Below are 14555 nucleotides of genomic sequence, written 5' to 3' on the forward strand. Positions count from 1 at the left end.
ATGAATGAATGTTGCGTGTGTGAGGCCCCGTGTGGGCTACGTCACAGCCACCTTTGCAGCAAATCCTCACCCTCCTCCCACCAAATGTGCACACACATGTGCGAGGAAATGCTGCTCACATGGTTATACCTATTTTACAGATGAGGTAACTGAGGCTCAGAGAGATTAAGTCCCATAACTAGTAGGAGGTGGAGACAGGATTCGAACCCAGGCCTCGGACTCCCGGGTTGTGTGCTTTCCTCTCCCTAAGTACATCGCATTGTGAGAGTCTCCACTGTAGGCTTTGGGTAAGATCAGGTGGGGAGGGACACTGTGTTGTGTTGCTCTGTCCCCCCGGCACCCCCCAGTAGGATTTGGGAAGGTCTTGGTGGTTAAGAGAGCCCTAGAACAGGACCCAGAACAAAGTAGGTGTTCAATAAACATATGGATAGATGGATGGTCGGATAGATATGGATGGATGGATGAACGGGTAGATGGGTCAGTATCTGGATGACGGACGGACGGATGGATGACTGGAAAATGGAAGGACGGACGGATGGATGACTGGAAAATGGAAGGATGGATGGACGGATGACTGTGAAGATGGACAAGGGGTGAGTGGGTTGGCAGGTGAATCAAGGTACAGATGGACAGACAGAAGGATGGAGAGGATGCATAGGTGAATGGTCAGAACCCAAACCTGAGAAGAGACAGGGCGCCGACCCAGCCTGCCCCACTGCCCCAAGAAGCACAGCACGGGGGCCATGGCCTCTCTTTTTAATGGCGGCACAGCCTGCGATTTGGTTCCTGTAGCAGGGGACCTGTGGGCAATGCCCTGAGGCCAGGGGCAGGCCTGGGTTTGGGGGGGGGCACGGGCCGAGGCTGGAGCAGGGGGCTGACACACTTGCATGCCCCCGGAGAGAGGACACTCGGGCCCTTCCAGCCACAAGTGGCCAGAGACTTTGGTTCTTGTTTGGTTTCAAGTTCCTGTCCTCAAGGAGCTGTCCAGGAGGAGAAACAGGGGAGCTAGTTCCCGGACGGCGCAGCGTCGGGCTGGGGTCGGGAGCTGGGAGGAGAGATGCCAACCGGAGGCAACGCCCGGGTCTCGGGGGTTGAAGCTCCAGAGCTGCCGGCAGGAACAGCACTGGGAATCAGGCACTGGAACAGGCCTCTCCTGCCAGCCCCACTAGGGGCCCTGGAACCTGGTCCCAGGATCTGGCTCCCGCCCTCAGGAAGGGGCGGCCTGAGGAGGGGGCCCAAGGCTGGAAGAGAGAGAAAAGCAGGGGGAGAGAGAGAGACGCACAGAGGCAGAGGGAGACGGGGATGGCATCACCCACTTAGGGGAACAGAGTCAGTCCTGGGTCCCATCGGGTTCCGTTCCCCACCCACGAGGCCACTCAGATGAGAGTGAACCTGGGCACAGTGGCGGGGGGGGGCAACGCTCACATGGGGGACCGGGGCGGGGGGACAGGCAGGAGGGCAGGGTGGCAGCCAGTCTGGTGGCCCCGCTAGGGTCAGCAGAGTAGAGATGGAGCCTCAGTCCCACCAGACCTCGATGGGTGAGAACTTCCAGAGGTCAGGCTGGCCCATGTGCAGCAGGCTGCTGAAGGGCGAGGTGCTCCACTGGAACGGGGGCAGCTGGTCCCACGTGGGGCCGCTGGCCGCCAGGAGACGCAAGGCCTTGGCCAGTGCCGTGCTGGTCACCTGGGGGTAGAGGGGAGGGCAGGTCGTTGAGTTGTCCCAACCTGGGAGGCTCTGCTGCTCCCCGCCCCAACTTTGACCCCATCCACAGCCCCAGGCCCGGCACCTTCACGTCGATGCCCCCATGGGAGCGCTGGTGCAGGGCCTGGAAGGGGTAGGAGCCATTGGCTGGGTTGAGGTCAGAGCGGGCCGAGACGGCATTCTCCCCATTGGGCTTGGGGTTGCAAGCTTTGCACAATGACAGGGGGTCATGCAGGAAGTCGTTGTACCTGGAGGCAGAAAGAGAGGAAACATCAGTCGTTCGGGGGAGCGGGGGAGGCCAGACTGCTGGCGGCAGCCCCTAGCTCAGCCGCCTGCTTTCAATGTGCCCGGCTCCCTCCCGCCGCCTGGGCTTCAGCCACCACCTCCCCCTTCAGCTGGTCACTCCACAGGCATCACTCAGCCTCGGCTCTGCCATCCCTCCCTCGGGGAATCCCTCTGGGCCCCCATCCCAGGCCAGGCCAGAGACCCCGTTTTGTCCCTTCATAGCATTTCCTGGAGCTCAGACGGTCCTAGTTACACGTCCACATCAGTGTGAGTCCGGGAGGGATTTCTGCATCCCCCAAAGGACAGGGGGGAGACGTTCTGTGCCCGTTTCCCAGTCCCAAGCACGGAGCCCGGCACAGGGCGGTCACTCCACAGCTGTTCGTCATCCTCGCCCATGACATGAGGACAGCAACAGGGCTCAGCTGAGCGCTGCCTCGGTCCTGCTGTCCTGGCTGCTACACAGTTGCACCACCCCCCTGCCGCCCCCCCAACCCCGGGCTTGTTGGGAGGTTGAAATGAGTTACAACAAAGCCCCACCACATGACTCTGGCCTCATGGTCCCCCGCGTACCTCATAAGCCGGATCATGGAGTTCAGGTCGTTTACCAGCGACTGGTTCCGCCGGAAGATCTGGGCCCGGGGGCTCCCGTCATAGGAGAACCAGTCCCCAAAGTGGGCCACCAGGGCCGGAAGCCCACTGGCGTTGAACACAGACTCAAAGGACCTGCTGGGAACGAGGATGGTCACTCACGACCCCCAATGACTTCACCCGGCCGTGACCGTGGCCAGGGAGGTGAAGGGGGCGGTCGTGCCACGACATTAACACCAACAACCATGACAGTCAGGATAGCAATAATCACGTCTTTTGTTTGTGCTGGGGGGTGGCTTGGTGGGGTGGCCAAGCTAGGGCTCTGGGGTCCAAGAGGCACGGGTTCAAATCCTGACTTCACTGTTGGCCACCTATGGAACCTTGGGAGAGTTAGGTACTTTCTCAAGGCCTCAGTTTCATCATCTGTGACATGGGAATAGGAGCAGTGGCTACCATGCACGGTGGCTGTACGGATCAAAGGGGATAACCCAGGTAAAGCACAGTGAGGGTCAAGAGGTGCTGGCTGTGCAGCCCAGTTAAAGCAGCTCCAGCTGGAGAGCCACGGCAGGGGTCGGCACCTGAGCCAGGCCGCCCCCTACCACCCTGCGGTGGGTGGGTGCAGACTGGGAGGCCGAACGGATGCCGACCTCACAACTGTACCCTAAAACCGTCAGGGCTTTCCTGGAGAAAAAGGGGGTAGGGTGGGTTTCTTTGTGGAGGTAGAGAATCACCTGGGAAGCACCCCTCCCCAGCACGGAGAGCTGAGCAAAGGGTGGGGAATACCAGGAAGGGGGGACATACGGGATATTGTAGCTGGCCCAGTAGGTTTTCTGGTAGAGTTCCGAGGTCCTGTCGGCCACCACCACCATGCCCCTGCAACCGGGAAGGGACAAGGGGCAGGAGTGGTGAGAAAGGGGGCTCCTGTGGGCGCTGCCCTGCTCAAGGACCCTCGCTGGCTCCCCATTGCCTGGAGCTAGATTATGTCCCCAATCTTTAGCCCCAATCAGGGGCTGCCTTCTCCTCCAGTATTGCCTTCCTGAGGTTTCCCCTCCCGCACACGATTCAGCTGCCTGCAGGCCTCTGCCTTGGCAGTTCCCTCTGCTGGAATGCCCTGCCCCTTTCCGGGTACTCACGGGATCTGCTCCAGGATGGTGAGCACCCTTCTCCCAGGGCTGGGCCCGCCGGGGACAAATGCCTTGTAGTCCACGATCATCCACTGGTTGTTGTACCTGCCGTGCCCAAGGAAGGAGGGCTGAACAGACCCTGGGGTCACTGCCCCAGCCTCCCTCTGCCCCCAGGGCCACACACAGTCAGGAATCATGGGGCCGGGGTGGTCTGGGTGCGTCCGGCCATCCGACCGTCACCCGGACACTTTAGCTTGACCAGGCGTCCTCAGACTTTTCTCTCATCATGCTGCTTACCTGCTCCAGAAGAGTCTATGGCTCCCTAGTGCTTACTGGAACAAAGGTCAATTCTGCGCAATGTTCTAAGACCCTGCCCTATCCAGTTCCCGTGTCTCTGGCTCATGGGGCCCCCATCCACCCATGTCCGTCTCCTCGGATGGCCCTCTCCACTGTCCCCAGAGCTCTCAAGTTCCAAGTGTCTTCCTGTCCTTCCTCTGGGAGCCTTTCCCTGGGTGGAGAAGCCTGCAAGAGGGGGGCAAATCCTTTCCTTCCCTGTGCCTCAGTTTCCCGACGTATAAAACAAGGAGAGGACTCTGCAGAGGGTGTGGGGTGTGTGGCCCTGGTGCCACATCAGGTCTCCCAGGGTCTGAGCATTAGCGGGGAGGTTGGCTGCACTGCCAGAAGCCCACTCACGTGCCACTGTTGAACCTCTTGAAGATATCAGCCCAGGAGTCCCCGTCCAAGGCCAGGCGATTGGCCACAACATTTCGCATCCACTCCAGCACACAGCCCTCGGGCTGCACGTACTTCCACAGGGCCGAGTTCCGGTTGCCGATGGTGGTCTCCAGGGTCACCTGTGGGAGAGCCGAGGGGGCGCTGCACGAAAGGGCCCCCCAACTCACAACCGGGGCATGGTGCCACCAAGTGGCAGCGCTGCATCAATCGTGGTTCAAATCTGTTGACTCGTTTGTTAAAACTTCATGTCCTGGCTTAGGTGCATGTTCCTCACTAGTTCTTTGGATGAGCATTGAGGGGGTCAAGATCGTGCATCCACCTTTGCCCTGGGGAACAGCCCCTAAGAGAGCCCAGGGTGCTGCTCCTACGGGACCCACTGCCCCTACCAAGTGGGTCAACTCTTTCCCCAGAGAGATAGCATCCCATCTCTACCCCTTCCCTGCAGTTCCGCAGGGAAAGCTGGGAGGCTTGGGGTTGGTAGCCTGGTGGACTACTACAACTTCCATGAACTCTTACAGCCCTCCGGGGGAAAACACAGCACGGCTATTAAGCCCCCTTCTTCTTGAACGGTAAACTGAGGCCTGGAGAAGCTAAAAGACTTGCCAAAAGGTCATGGCCGCTACGTGGATGGGCCAAGATTTGACCCTCAGACTTCCAACTCTTAAATCGGGGCGTGGGAAGAGATATGGGAACATATGTATATGTATAACTGAGTCACTTTGTTATACAGCAGAAACTAACACACCATTGTAAAGCAATTATACTCCAATAAAGATGTGAAAAAAAAAAAATCGGGGCTTGCTCCCCTCCAGCAGGATATTAGCATGCTTCCTCCTTTTTTATACGAAGCTGGAAAACAACTAAGAGGTAGCAGGAGCCGTAAATATGATGTTTCAAAGAGGAATCTGCAAAGCAAGCCTCTCAACAGCGATGCCCAGGTAGGAAGAGCTTCTCTACTCCCTGCACACTGTACCCTCCTCATCACTCTAGTGTCCCACGTCATCGCCAGGATTCAGACCCGCATGGCCTCAGAAGCCCTGGAGGGCAGTTTCCTCTCTCTGTGCCAGGGGTTGTTCTCAACCTGGGGCAGTGCTCAGGGAGTCTGCAGACTTGGGTGGGGAAACATTACATCTTTATTTCCACTAATGTCAAACCGAAATGCAGCATCTCCTTCCACTGCTAATGAGGTGACACGACAGTGTTATTAGCGGTACCTGAGATCGTCACCAACAGAAATCACAGATGTTTTCCCACCATAGGACAGGATTGCACACATCTCAAGATATCGTTTACACTCCTCATACTTGTAAATTATGGCAGGTAACCCACCTGCGACTGGAGTTTCTTTCTTTTTTTTTTTTTTGGCCACATCTTGTGGCATGAGGGATTTTAGTTCCCCGACCAGGGATCGAACCCGTGCCCCCTCCATTGGGAGCATGGAATCTTAACCACTGGACCACCAGGGAAGTTCCTGGAGTTTCTTATTTAACGTGCTAATAAAGCAGCACATACAGGCAGACCCGAGAGATATCACGGGTTCTGTTCCAGACCGCTGCAATAAAGTGAATACCACGAGAAAGCAAGTCACATGGATTTTTTGATTTCCCAGTGCATATAAGAGTTACGATTCCACTATACTATAGTCTATTAAGTGTGCAACAGTATTATGTCTTAAAACCTAATGTACATACCTTAATTTAAAAATAGAAAAAAAATACAAAACAAAAAACCAATTATAATAGTCACATCAAAGATCACTGATCACAGATGACCATAATGAATATAATAATAATGAAAACCTTAAAATATTGTGAGAATTACAAGAGTGTGACACAGAGACACAAAATGAGCAAATGTTGTTAGAAAAATGGCGCTGACAGACTTGCCCGATGCAGGGTTGTTACAAACCTTCAATTTGTAAAAACTGCAATATCTGCAAAGTTCAATAAAACGAGGTATACTTGTATATTACATTAGTTTACTTATATTTCGATAAATGCATGTCGATATAATTGGTTTCCTTTATACTCCCATATATGTTGGCTTGTGCATTTAAAAGCATTATTCTGAGAAGGGGTTCACGGCTCCCCAGACTGCCAGAGTCTGCGGCACAAAAACAGTTAAGCACCCAGATGGAAGGTAAATTTCCTTCCCGGACACGTTTCGTAACTGGATGAAACTACTTCAACTGTCCTTCCCCAGGCTTCACTCCTGCTTTCCCCACCCCAGACCGCAGCAAGGGGGTCCCCTCACCCACTGCCTGGCCCCTTTCATGCTTCTTCCCACATTTAAGGGAACTAAATCCCACGGTCCTCTCACAAAGTAATAGAAGAAAAAGAGACCCTTCCTCTCCCCTCCCCAGAATTGGCGTCTTCTGCATCTAGGATTTTTTTTTTTTAAGTGATGTTTTTTCTCCTCTGCAGTGTTACCCTGGCGACTACAGAGCTTGCTGTGTTCTCGAAGGGTGCCAGGAACAGATTTCTAAATGAGTTTGGAGCCCAGCCAGGAAAACCGATAAAAACAACACATTGTAAACAACATTTATTCAGAAAACCCAGCCAGGTTTAGAGGGGGTTTTGTGGAAAGCAAAAGGGAAGGCGGAAGGAGAAAGAGCAGAGTCATGGTAGGGAGAGAGATGGCTTGTCCTAAATACAGAAACACAAAATGAGGTCACTGGGGCCACGGATATTTCAAAAGGGCCCAAACCAGGGATTTCTGAGGAGCTGCAGGACAATACAGAGTCCCAGGCCAGCTGCAGGGTCTGGAAGCCCGGGCGTGACCTGGGGAGTGACATTTTACAAGCGTTTCCTGGTAGAGGACAGCCTCGACCCTGGGGTGGTGGTGATGCGGGAATGTGGGGTCTGCGTCCCCCTGCTGTGCCTAAGCTGCTGGGTGCGAAGCTGCCCCGGGGAGAAAAGTGACACCAGAGGATGACTCACCAGCCCGCTGCCCAGGATGTAGAAGTCATCACAGGAGAAAATGGTACCAGGGTAGGATGAGAAGATCACCCTGTTGCCGGGAGCCCGGGTAGATTGCTCTGCAGGCGGGAGAGTGAGCCCGGGGTGGGGGGGGGTGGGCAGGGGAGGGGGCCTGGTCAGACAAGCGCATACGGAGAACCCCACTCCCCCTCCCAGCAAGACTTGGGAGTCTCCAGGTGGAACAGCAGGCTTCAGAGGAAGCCCCTACTCCATTCTTTCTGAGAGTCAGCAAACCAGGCCATTTGTGTAAAAGCTAGTAGCAATATATATATATATATATACATATTATATATATATAATTGTTTTGATTACTGTACCTTTTTTTGGCTTTCCTTTTTTTTTTTAATTGCAAAAACCTACTGTGAAAAAGATAATTCACAGAGCAAATACCCAGAAGTCTGAGAGCACGGACTTTGTTTTTTTGGGTTTTTTTGGGGGGTGGGGGGAGGGTTTATGCCCTGCTTTACTGAGGTATAATTGACAAATAAAAATTGTCTGTGTTTAAGGTGCACACTGTGATGTCTGGATAGGCGTAGACACTGTGAAAGGATGGCCACAGTCAAGCTAATTTACACATCCATCACTTCACATGGTTACCTCTGCTGTGTGTGTGGTGAGAACACTGAAGTTCTACTCTCTTGGCAAGTTTCAAGTATACAATACGGTGTTGTTAACTACAGTCACCATGCTGTGCTTTAGACTCCAGCATTCACTTGTCTTCTAACTGGGAGATGGTACTCTCTGACCAGCATCTCCCCATTTCCCCCTCCCCCCCAGCCGCCTGCAACCACCATTCTACTCTGCTTATATCAGTTCAACTTTTTTTTTTTTTTTTTTTGGCCGTACCACGCAGCTTGCGGGATCTTAATTCTCCAACCAGGGACTGAACCCAGGCCCACAGCAGTGAAAGCACAGACTCCTAACCACCAGACCGCCAGGGAAGTCCCTTGAGTTCAACTTTTTTAGATTCCACATGAAAGTGAGATCATACAGTATTTGTCTTTCTCTGACTTATTTCACTTAGCATAATAGCCTCCAGGTTCACCCATGTTGTCGCAAAGGGCAGGGTTTCCTGCTTTTTTGTTGAATAATACTCCACTGTATGTGTGTGTATGTGTGTGTGTGTATGTGTGTGTGTGTGTGTGTACATGTACATTTTCTTTATCCATTTGTCTGGCTATGGACATTTAGGTTGTTCCCATATCTCAGCTATTATTGCAATGAATATAGGACTGCAGACACTTCCTCAAGATTTTATTTCCTGGAAGTGAGATGGATGGATCATATGAGAACACAGGCTTTGTGGGGAGGAGACCTGGGCAGAGTCCCGGTTCAGGCCCTTATCAACTGTTTGATTTATGTCGAGTTACTTAGCCTTTCTGAGCCTCAGTTTCCTTACCTGCAAACTGGGAATAATAATCCTTCATCCCACACAGGGCAGTTGTAAAGATTTAATTTATGAGATCGTGGAGGTAGTTTCTAGCACAACAGTGGGTACCCAGTAGGCCTACAATCAAGGTTACTGCGTAACCAGACCAGCACTTGTCAAGGGATGGACTTTCAGTACAAAGTGTTCTGGGGTGGGGATGAGGGCCACTAGGGATGAGGGGATGGACCAAAGGAGCTATTTCTATATAACTAATGAACAGAAAAAGTAAAAAGGGCAAAGTCATCAATGAACAGCTAAAACTGAAGGGAAAACAACCAACACCAATGGTGGTTTTTCAGGGGCTGGTGGCAGGGTGGGTTACAAGTGATTTTTAGTGCTTCTTTGTGCTCTATCTTCTAACTTCCTACAGGGAACATGGATGACTTGATTAATTTGTTTTAATTATTGAAAATTAGTGTAGAATACAAAAAGAAATAACACAAATATCCATCAATAGATGGATGGATAAGCAAACTGTAGTGTCTCCATGCGGCGAAATATTAGGCAGTCAGAAAAAGGAATGAAGTGCTAACACCTGCTACGACATGGAGAAGCCTTGAAATTATGATGCTGAGTGAAAGAAGCCAGTCGTAAGAAAACCACCATTGTATGTTTCCATTTTTATGGCATGTCCAGAACAGGTACATCTACAGAGATAGAAAGTAGATTAGTGGTTGCCAGGGGCTGGGAGGAGGGGGAAAAGGGAGTGATTACTCAGTGGGTACAGGGTTTCCTCTCTCGGTGATGAAAACGTTTTGGAACTAGACTGAGGTGGCAGGTGCACAATGCTGTGAATGTACTAAATGCCACTGAATTGTTCACTTTAAAATAGTTAATTTTGTTATGTGAACTTCACCTCAAATAAATAAATAAATAAATAAACTAGGGAAAAAAACCTTTTTTTTTTTGGCTGCACTGTGAGGCATGCAGGATCTTAGTTCCCTGACCAGGGATCAAATCTGTGCCCCCTGAAGTGGAAGTGCAGAGTCCTAACCACTGGATCGCCAGGGAATTCCCTTAGAAAATTTTTAAAAATCAGTGCAGGTTTATATGAAGTTCTAGAACAGGCAAATCTAACCTCATGGGAAAGAAATCAGAAGAGCGGTTGCCTGGGGAGAGGGGTGGAGGCTAACTGCAAAGGTCACAGGGAACTTTCTAGGGTGATGGAAATGTTCTACATCTTTACGGAATGGTGTTTACATGACTGCATATGTTTGTCCAAACCCATCAAATTATATGCTCTAAATGTGTATTTAAGCTATCCATCAATAAGGTGAGTTAAAAAAAAAAAAAACAGAACAAACTTAGTCCGGGACATCAATTATCACCCAGCAGAATGGCAAAAAAATTTGAAATGAACCATAAAACCCAGTGCTAGCAAGGCTGTGGGGAAAGACAACATATTCACAGAATGGCGGTGGAAGTGTAAATTGGCCCAACCCTTTTTTGAGGCAATTTGGCTGCTATCTATCTAGAAACTAAAATTTTAATTATACTCATCTTTTAACCCAGCGTGTCCACCAGGAAACACATCTGGGGGCCCACTTGCTTGCTATAGTACTGTTTGAAACAGCAAAGACCTGGGAATTCCCTGGCAGTCCAGTGGTTGGGACTCCTTGCTCTCACTGGATGAGCCTCACAGTGCGGCCAAATAAAGAAATAAATATTTTGTAAAAAGAAAGAAGGGAGGGAGGGAGGGAGAGAGGGAGGAAGGAAGGAAGGAAGGAAGAGCAAAGACCTGGAAATGGCCCACATCCTCAACTGGGGACTAATTAAAATTTAACGTCCAGGGCTTCCCTGGTGGCGCAGTGGTTGGGAGTCCGCCTGCCGATGCAGGGGACACGGGTTCGTGCCCCGGTCCGGGAAGATCCCACATGCCGCGGAGCGGCTGGGCCCGTGAGCCATGGCCGCTGAGCCTGCGCGTCCGGAGCCTGAGCACCCAGAGCCTGTGCTTCGCAACAGGAGAGGCCACAGCAGCGAGAGGCCCGCGTACCGCAAAAAAAAAAAAAAAAAAAAAAAAAAAAAAATTCAACGTCCAGCTGTTGAAAGGTGGACCGAACATGGCAATATCAAAAGCTCTCCAAGGCCGGCTGTGGAGCAAGAGGAACAAGTAGCAAACAACCCATATAGCATGATCTCATTTATGTTTTTTTTAAAAACCCAGAAAGCAAACTTTTTAGGGCTGTGCAACTATTCTGTAGAATACTGTAATGGTGGATACATGTCATTGAGCGTTCATCAAAAATCCATAAAACCCTACAGTGAATTCAAATGTAAACCATGGACTTCAGTTGACAATAATGTATCAATATTGGTTCATCAATTGTAACAAATGAACCACACTAATGCAGGAAGCTAGTAACAGGGGAAAGTGGGAAGGGAGATATATGGGAACGCTCTGTACTGTCTACTCAATTTATGTCCATGTAAAATGTTTCTAAGCAATAAAGTCTATTAATTTTTTAAAGTTCCATAGATACACACATATAAATGTATCCCCCCAAATCTAGATAGATCCAAACCAAAATGGCATCAGTGCTTTCCTCTTAGGAGAGATCTGGAATTTGGGACGAAGGTATCAAGGGAGATGTATTTCGTCATCTCTATTGCTGGAATCTGTGACAGTGAGGATGTATTTACATATAAATAGTATAATAAAAATATTGATAAGTTAAAACAAATGGAAAAGTGAGGTACGTTTTTTAAAAGTCTGAAAAAACATAACCAAGTGTTTGCAGAAATGACCTCTTGTGGGATGTGGGGTGTTCCAGTGACTTTCATTGTGTGTATGTGTGTTTTGCCGCATTTTCCAATTTTCTATAACATACGTGTATGACTTATGTAGGTTTTTCAGGTATTAAGACGATAGTGGATACACAGCCATGGGAACGACAGATCTGCAGCTACAGAGGACAACGTGGATGAAACTCACAGACGTTACACTGAGTGAAAGAAGCCAGATGCCAACAAGCCCATGCTGCATGATTCCATTCGCAAAACATTCCAAATCCATCAAACCGAATCCAGGCTGTGAGAAGTCACTACGGGCTGGGGACAGTGCCTGGAAAGGGACAGGAAGGAAGCTTCTGGGGGCTGGGAATGTTGTTCCTCTGTCTGGATGCTACACACACAGGTGTGTGTTCAACATGCAAAAATTCCAGCTGTACACTTATGATGTGCACACTTTTCTGTACAAATGTCAATTTAGAAGTTTAAGTTAATGGGCATTAGGTTGTTTCCAAACCACTAATGCAGCTGACAGCCACGCACACAATCCCCTTGCAGAAATAGAAATGTTTCTCCAGGGACAGATCTGAGCCAGAGGGTTGCTGGATCACAGGCGAGACAGATTTTAAATTTTGTTAGACGCCAGCTGGGCTCCTCTTCAAAGTGGCCGTGCCAGATCCCACTCCCGTTAGCAGTGAATGAGGGTATACGTTTCCCCACCCTCTCGCCACCTCCTGGCAACATTAATTTTTTTAAGTTTGGCCAAGGAGGCACTGCAAACATTTGGCAGTGGCTACCTCTAGACTTAACACTGGGGCCAGGAATGACGGGCACACTATCTGGCACTTGGGCCTTAGTGGCAAGGTTTTCACATTTGACAGGAAGAACGTATTCATCCATTCCTGTGTAGCTGTTTGCAAAAATGGCTGTAACTCTCCCCATACTTGTATCCACGTCATCTGCAATGTGACTCTGCAGTTCCTTATATCACATGGTCGGGTCTATTTCCCCACTTCTTGAATCTGCATGGGTCACCTGACTTGCTTTGAGCAACAGAATGCTGTGCCAGTTTCAATCAGCCTTCGAGAGGCCTTCCACACTTGCCTGCCCAGATGTCACATGAACAAGCCTGAGCTAGCCTGTGGGAGGATGAAAGACCACGTAGCCCAGCTGTCACATCATCCCAGCTGACAGCCAAGCCCTAGACGTGCGGACGAGGCCATCCTAGGTCAGCCAGCTCACCCCAGCTGACCACAGAAGCCTCAGTGAGGCCGGCCACAATCAGCAGGCTTGTCCCAGAATAACAAAACCACCCAGCAGACCCATGGACATGTGAGCAAAAATAAATGGCTATGTTTTAAACCTTTGTTGTTTTAAATTTGGGGTGATTTGTTATGCAGCAGTAGCTTACTGATACGCCTTGTGAGATAAAAATTAAAAGGAAATAAACATGTTAAAAATAACATGAACTCTTAGAGTGGCCTTATGGTGACCCCAGTGTATACGGGGCTGAGGCCCACACCTCCCAGTACTGTGCCCACTGTGTACCCACATACATGCTCACACACAGACCCACCCACATCTACCCACCTTGGGGCCCTTCTCTGAACTGGAACCAGTACTTTTTCATGATGCGCAGCATGTACTGGTAGGAGTGCCAGGTGTTGTGGGCGACCAGGAGGTCACTCTGGCCAGGCAGCAGCTTGATGAGGGCAGAGCAGGAGCCAGAGCCCATAGCACGCTTGGTCTTGGTCTTATTCAGGGCCAGCTCTAAGTCTTCGAGGTCCCCAGAGATCTGCAACAGGCTGAGGAGGGTCAGAGTGCCGGAGGGTTACCACACCTGCTGGGAGTGCCATTACATACCCATTTCACAGAAGAGAAAGCTGAGGCACTGGGAGGTTGGGCGACCGGTCTGAGGCCATGTAGCCAGGAAGTGGCAGGGCTGGTATTGGAACCCAGGTCTGTCTGACTATAAGGTGTGTGGCACTTTCCCCTGCCCTGTCCACTCTGGGGGTGGCACTTACAGGAACCCCAACGGTTTGATGGTGAACTTCCCAGTTGGAAAGGTCACACTGCCTTCATAGCTGTCCTCTAGGCCTTTCAGCTGCAGGAGGGTCAGCCGCACCTAGGGGGAGGAGGAGGGGGCAGGGGGCAGAGGGAGGGTGAGGCCTCTCCCCCAGGCTCATGCCTTCTGCAATGGGAGGGGCTCCAGCAAGGGAGGCTCAGATGCACCCTCCAGGCTCCAGCCAACCCTGACCCCCCACTTAACCACCACCCACCCCTCCATGCCAAGCACCCTCCTGCCATCATTTAACTATATGTCTCCATCCTGTGGCAACCCCAAATCACCCCACTCAAATCCACCTCCTCCAGGAAGCCTCCCAGCCTGCCCTGGCCCACTGCTGACTGCTCCCTGTTCTGAGGTTTACTGGCTGTGCCGCTGGCTCAGCACACTCGTCTCATGTGGCTGACTTCTCCCCACTGTCACTGTCATTGTTCTGTCACCATGGAGTATATCACTGTGTCCCCCACCGGGCCTTGGCCTGTGCTGGGCATGCACCAGGCACTTAGCAAGCATCCGTAAGATGGGTAGACAAAAGGACAGATGGATGGATGGATGGATGATGGCTACTGAGTTAAACGAGAGAAGGACAGAAAGCAAGGCAATCATCTAGATGGACAAGAGGGTGAAGAGAAGGACAGATGTTCAGGCAGGTGCTGAAGTAGATGGACGGGACCAGATGGATTCACTCCTTCATCTGTAAATACTCAACAAACCTTCACTTATAAAGCGCCTACTATGTGCCAGCCCCTGTGCTAGGTACTGAGGATACCACAGTGGACAAGGCAGATGTGGTCCTTGCCTTGTCCTCATGGGGCCCAAGTCCAGTTGAAGACAGAATCTGAATGCCTCACAAGAGGGCTACGAAGAAGTGCAGGGAGGGGACGTGGAGGTGAGGAAGGGTGGGGTTGAGCCAGGCAGAGGGG

General features: G+C 51.1%; 1 protein-coding gene across 2 annotated transcripts in view; it reads right to left on the bottom strand.

The window, feature by feature from the left end:
- Window positions 1-741: 741 nt before the first annotated feature.
- Window positions 742-14555, bottom strand: part of PLBD2 (phospholipase B domain containing 2) — a 28207-nt gene continuing 14393 nt past the window's right edge. Inside the window, exons 4-12 of one of the 2 annotated variants that reach the window (XM_060118840.1) lie at window positions 13592-13692; window positions 13158-13372; window positions 7373-7470; window positions 4392-4552; window positions 3708-3803; window positions 3376-3447; window positions 2557-2709; window positions 1787-1949; window positions 742-1683 (exon numbers count right to left, since the gene is read on the bottom strand). In XM_060118840.1, the coding sequence (XP_059974823.1) occupies window positions 1516-1683; window positions 1787-1949; window positions 2557-2709; window positions 3376-3447; window positions 3708-3803; window positions 4392-4552; window positions 7373-7470; window positions 13158-13372; window positions 13592-13692 (1227 nt within the window). In that variant the 3' untranslated portion in view covers window positions 742-1515. Of the gene's footprint in view, window positions 1684-1786; window positions 1950-2556; window positions 2713-3375; window positions 3448-3707; window positions 3804-4391; window positions 4553-7372; window positions 7471-13157; window positions 13373-13591; window positions 13693-14555 lie in introns of both variants that reach the window. The other variant, XM_060118839.1, reaches the window with a different exon arrangement.

The sequence above is a fragment of the Mesoplodon densirostris genome, chromosome 15, assembly GCF_025265405.1.
Source record: "Mesoplodon densirostris isolate mMesDen1 chromosome 15, mMesDen1 primary haplotype, whole genome shotgun sequence".
NCBI lineage: Eukaryota > Metazoa > Chordata > Mammalia > Artiodactyla > Ziphiidae > Mesoplodon > Mesoplodon densirostris.